This window comes from Monopterus albus, unplaced genomic scaffold (assembly GCF_001952655.1).
Source record: "Monopterus albus unplaced genomic scaffold, M_albus_1.0 scaffold335.1, whole genome shotgun sequence".
NCBI lineage: Eukaryota > Metazoa > Chordata > Actinopteri > Synbranchiformes > Synbranchidae > Monopterus > Monopterus albus.
In genome coordinates this window covers 532,595-538,298 of record NW_018128215.1, presented here as the reverse complement: position 1 = coordinate 538,298, position 5,704 = coordinate 532,595, and the positions used below count along the sequence as shown (strand labels likewise).

Genomic DNA, 5,704 nt, shown 5'->3' with positions numbered 1-5,704 from the left:
AGAGCGGTGAATCATGGAACTCATCTGCTGCTGTCAGTCTCCTTTTAGCAGCACGTGTGCATGTCAGTGAAGGAGGGCTATACAGAGAGAATTAGAGGAGAGTTTCAGCGAGTGACAGAGCAAAAAGTAATCAAAAAGAGCCAAAGAGGGAGCACAGAACCTGTAGAGTGCTTGAAATGTGTCTGGCATAGCAATTTCCCCCCAGTGCGTGTGAGTAATATTACCAGCCTGTCCTCACATAAAGCTAAATGGAATGGGCCTGATGGAGGGAATAAAAGCAAAATTACGTAATTACACAAATAAACAGCAAGCCGGGAACAAATCTTATTGAAGAGAAACACCATCATCCTGAGATGTTACTCTCTTAAAAAAAAAAAGCAGCATTCTGATGCTGAGACCAAACCTCCAGATGCTTGTACATAACTCAGTAATTTTCCATGAGGCATGTCCACACCATATGTTATTGTACAGCACATAAGCTGCAGTAGGAACACAGAAACCGAGTCACATTCATCCATCAGACAGGAAGTGAGGGCTTTAGTGCCATAAAACCCCTTAAGTTTCTTCAGGCAATTTTTTAAAAATGAAGACAACTCACCCCTCTGCCCATGCTGGACGTCCAGGCGTTGGCAGGTTATAAAGTGAGACAGCACTTAGGGGCCCTGCCGCAGCTGACACCTCCCGTCCCCACGTTTGGAAGACACTGGTGGCTTTTTTTGGGTCTAGCACTCCCCACAACAACTATCCTATTCCCTCCCTTGTTGCTCCCTCCTGTCAGGGTAACCTGAGCCATTCAACCCCCCCATTAATGCACTCCTATCCCAGGGCTTCTCTGCACACAGACACTACCTCACCACTTCCACCACATACTTGCACAACCCCTCCATAGGTGACTTTTGTGCGCATACCTTCAATTACTCAATAAGGCCTCTGACCCCCTCACAAAACACACATTATCACTTAGAGAGCAATCATCAGACACACAGCTAAGTTTCATTTGCTGTCAGCAGAACAAATAACACATATTCTCCAGTATTTAAAACAAAAACATGATAACAGGCTATGAAAAGGAAAGCTCCTCCATATTTATTATCCAAATAAACCTGTGCTAAACCTGTGATAAATGGTTTAGTCATTTGTCAACTGATCATAAAAGATGAATTCTTAATATTATTAATTTTTTTTTCTGCTTGAATTCAAAATAGCCAGTGAAATCTGGCAATTATATTAAAGCCCCACATATTTAAACCATAAGGCAGGTCATCACTGCTACACCAGTACAACAGATGCAGTGAATGAACCTGTGTCACACAAGTACCAAATGTCTTCTCAGCAGTTGCCAGATACTGTTATAGTTAATTTTACATTTGGCCTGCTCCTACACTGCAATGATTTGAATCCTGCAGGCTGTAGGTATGAGCCGCTGTAGTTGGTGAAACCAGTATTCAGGTGGGAAGTAACAAAGTACAAAAACCTTGTTACTCTCCTTCAGTAGTTTAGTAGTAGTTTTTTGGGTATCTGTACTCTACTTGAGTAAGGAATGTATGTACTTTTGCGATCTTTGCCAATATTTACCTCTCAGTAAGTCAATGCATATGTGCACTACCCAAATTTTCACATACATTCTATACTATAAAGCCCTTATGCACAGGATTTAAATATTTCTGACTTTGAGCAGAAAAATCCAAAACAGACAGCAAGACATGCATCCCCTGTCATTCAGGTGCTGCTGCAGCAGAGCAGGTCAGCGGACATCAGTTAAAGACTGGCTGTGTAACTGTCTGCACATGAAGCCTCTCTGAAAAGGTTATGTATACTCACTGAACCCGGTCGGCACATTAAGTCAGAAAAATCTGTCTCTCTAAAGATTGTACCTCACTTTGTCACCCTTTCAAATGTGAACAGGTTACAAGTGGTTACTGAGCATTTCTTATGAGTTCATCATCATTACTTTTTGGTAGTTGAGTAGTGAGGGGCATGATAAGATAAAACTAATTTAACTCTTAGCTGCCACCACAGAGCCAAAGAGTTTCGAAATCAAAATCCTTTTGTATATGAAAGAAGAACACCTGGTGGTCATTGTTCACCATTTAGTCTCCAGATTATGTCCTCTAAAATGGTCTTGTGCAAATATATTCAGATAGCTAATAAACCCAGTGCCATTCCATAATGAGTTTTACTTTCATGCCGGCCATCAAAGTATTCAAATATTTCAAATGGTGGATATCTCATTCTGGAAGGAATTTCTTCCTTTGAAATGTTCATGAAAGTGCGTCTCGGCAGAGACGTTCGTGACAGGTTTACACAGAGGTTGGGACTTGGAACAGAAAGACAGGAGGCTGCAAACCGTTTTCAGCTGGGTTTACTTTGTCTCCTGCTGACAACAGCTGTGTTTCAGGCTTTAATTTTTATTTACGTTCTTTTTACAACATATTATACAGAGTGATCAAATGTTATTAGTAGTCTGGAATTATCACAAGCATTAAAATAAATGTAAAAAAATGTAAGAAGCTCCAGTCGTTTAAAATAAAGGGATGTTACTGTGCAACTATGACTAATACAGTTCATAATACATACAAACAAAACATTTAAAAAGGCATTTTAATGCTGTTTGTTTTATGTCGGGTATCTGTGTGGCTTTGCTGAAAAAGAAGAAAACATTCTGACTAATCCACTTGAGTGGATAGTTAAACAGCGACTAGTGAAATAGATCTCCAGTTATAAAGACGTGGATTTTAGCACCTCCGTTTGTGATCCATTTGTTATGAATTTTAAAGGAGCATTCAAGTCTACACTATCCACCCTGCATATCAAGCAGATCGCAAACCATCTTTGGCTCAGGGTTGGGGAAGGAGCACCTTTAAAAGAAACCTCTGGGGGAAGAGCAGGCACTATCTGTGGTGTACACATGGATTTTTGGCTTGGCTTAATACACCCGATAAGTCTTTTCTTCCAAAGCTTTCTCCCACAGCAAGCACCTTCCTCCCCTTTTTTTCCCCAGCCACGTTGCACTGAACCTGAGGCTAACCGAACCCTTATCCACCCCTCATCTTCTGTCTGACACCACACGACAACCTTGATTTCCCTTTGTCTCGAAATAAAACGTGCGCCAAAGAGACAGCCACACAGTACCTTCCATAACACACAAGGTCAGAAATATAATGGCATAGTCCATCAAATACAATTACATTTCTTTTCTGCTTCAATAAACATGCTCTCCATATGTTTTCTTGCATATACATGTAAAAACTGTCTCAGAAAACATTATTTGCTTTACTTAGGGTGACATACTGTTGTTTTTGCTTTTTTTTTTGTTGCTTTATTTCAAATCTCATGTTTAGCACTCTTTAACTAGACACACAAATACATAAAACACGCATCCTATTTGTGACCGGAGAAGAGCTAGCTAGATTATAAGTTTCTGTTTGGCGTCTTCAGTGAGAACTCAAGGCAGATTTCTGCCCATGTGTTTCCGTTCTTTGCCAGTAGGGGGCGGAGGAAAGCATTTTGGCATTTGAACAGCAGAAACAAGACAGTAAAGGGCTGGAGGAAGTAGGGAAGGTGGGCCTGTAGGGGGCATGCTGTTGGGGGAGGTGGCATTTTGAAGGGCAAGTGAGAGGGTGGTGTCGATCATTGGGCAAAACGCAGGGAGCGAAGAGAGATGTCTGTCACCTTGTTCGTAAAGGAGAAGAAGAAGGACGTGGAGAAGGAGGCAGGACAGAAGAGAGAGGAGAAGGGAGCAGAGCTTTGAGCCGTAGGCCTGGCAGTCAGATAAGGAGAGGCTGAAAGAGTGGAGTGGATTGTGTATAGGCCTATTCTGTGGGGGAATAATGCAGTGCAGAGTCACTAGACGACAGGAAGAGGACGAGATAAAGAAAGCCAAAGATGTGAGGACAGAGAGAATGAAACAGAGGTTTGGAGGGAGGAGATGAATCCCAACATGGGAGCAAAGATGAAGAGTAAATAACAGAGGAGTGAAGACAGTAGAGGAGGCAGGGAGGGAGATGTAGAGAGAGATATCTCGTTACCAGCACGTGTTAAAATAATGAACCCTGGGCTGGGGAGGAGAAACAACGTGCAAGCGGATTAACTGGACCTAAAATAACTCAGAGCACAGAAGCTGCACCTCTTCCTGCTAAGCCTTTCTGTCAGCCTCCTGAGAGCGTCCGCCAGCCCTCGGGGGCCGTGACGTCATTCTGGTTTGTCAGTCGCCAGCCGTCGAGTCAACAGCGGACAGCCTCGTGAATTCAGGCACAAACAGTACAGCAAGCGCTCCCCACTAAAAATGTGCAGCTGTTACAGTAAGACCATGCGCTCTTACAGGGCCAGAAATAGCCCCCTCTAGCCAGGGCAGGGACACGGCGACAACCTCCATTAGCTCAAATGTGAGAGGATTGAATCACCCTGAGCTTGAGGGCTTGAACCTCTATCTACGCCGGCTGAGAGCAGGAATCATATTTCTCTCACACTATCACTCTCTGCTCCCTCTCTGTCTTTTTTTTCTCTACCTGAAGTCCACAGCGCACTCACAGCTCCGCTCAGTGTGTGATTGAGTCGTAAACATTAAGGGGGAAGATTCAGGCAACCCTAAACACAAGCGTGTCTTTGGGTTCCTCCTAAGGAAGTTGTGAATATAGTTAGGACTTTAGCCCAATGAGCGTGTAGAGGATCTCAGATGAGGCATAAAAATTATTTGACATTGTTGCCACTGATATAGTAGGACTATTCTTACAGCCAGTGCTGTCTTGAAAGAGTAGAGATAATGAGAAATAATGGGGGTTGCATCAGGCTGGGCAGAAAAGGGAGCAGACTAGAGGAGTGGAGGCAGTCATGGAGAAGTCAGACCTTTATCTATAGGAGAAAGAAAAGAAAGAACAGAGGGAAGGGAAGTGAGAGAGGAAGAGAAACAGGATAGAGCAGTTAGCATATAAATCACTTCTGTAATTTGAATTAACAAGAAAGTCAGAAAACTCACAATAAAAGAGGAAGAAATGGGAGAGGAAAAAGAATGGAGATCAGTGTGAAGGGAGAAAGTTAGAGTTTGACACATTGCCTTCAACAAAAAAAAAAAAAAGGCAAATTGGCTTGTCCCCGCAGCTGGGGATTCGTGATGCATATCGGACGCACTTGGAGAAAGCTCTTTCGCCGGATAGCATCACAATGAAAATGAAGCAGAAAGGCAAAACCTGGGGAGCAGCTTTTTTAGATTTTGTTATCAAACCCAGGCGTCGTAGGGTCTCGCTTCAAATGGCATATCTTATGACCTGACAAAAGTACTCAGGGTGCCGGCTGGTGTAAGAGATTATCACGGCATCTGAGATCTCGGCCTGTATAGCTGCTGCAGCTACAGTCATCGGCCTGTGACCGGAGCAGATATGATTTGACTCATTTATTCAGGGACTCAGGTTGGCATTGTGGTGGGTGTAAAGTAGGTTTGTGGTTCAACTCTCCTGCTGCCTCCTCAGTAGACTTCCCACTCTCTTATCCTCAACAGCTCCCTCCCCCATCTCCCTACTGGTCTGTTATTTGAAGGTGAGCTGGTCAGAAAGGCGGGAGAGGAGGCCGAGCGGTTTGGACCTCCCCATCCCTGCCTCACCGCTGGACCCCTCCTCCCCATTTCTGCGGGTCAGCTCCAGCTCGATAGTCATCAGTACCCGGCCCGAGCCCTCCTCCCCTCCACCACCTGCTCTTTCTGTCTTTCTGA

General features: G+C 43.9%; 2 protein-coding genes across 2 annotated transcripts in view; both read right to left on the bottom strand.

The window, feature by feature from the left end:
* Nucleotides 1–676, bottom strand: part of atp1a2a (ATPase Na+/K+ transporting subunit alpha 2a) — a 34,310-nt gene extending 33,634 nt beyond the window's left edge. Inside the window, exon 1 of the mRNA XM_020624693.1 lies at nt 599–676. Coding sequence (XP_020480349.1) covers nt 599–610 — 12 coding nt within the window. The 5' untranslated portion in view covers nt 611–676. The remainder of the gene's footprint in view (nt 1–598) is intronic.
* Nucleotides 677–2,994: 2,318 nt separating this feature from the next.
* Nucleotides 2,995–5,704, bottom strand: part of mpz (myelin protein zero) — a 14,254-nt gene continuing 11,544 nt past the window's right edge. Inside the window, exon 6 of the mRNA XM_020624694.1 lies at nt 2,995–4,851. Within this exon, the coding sequence (XP_020480350.1) occupies nt 4,840–4,851 (12 nt within the window). The 3' untranslated portion in view covers nt 2,995–4,839. The remainder of the gene's footprint in view (nt 4,852–5,704) is intronic.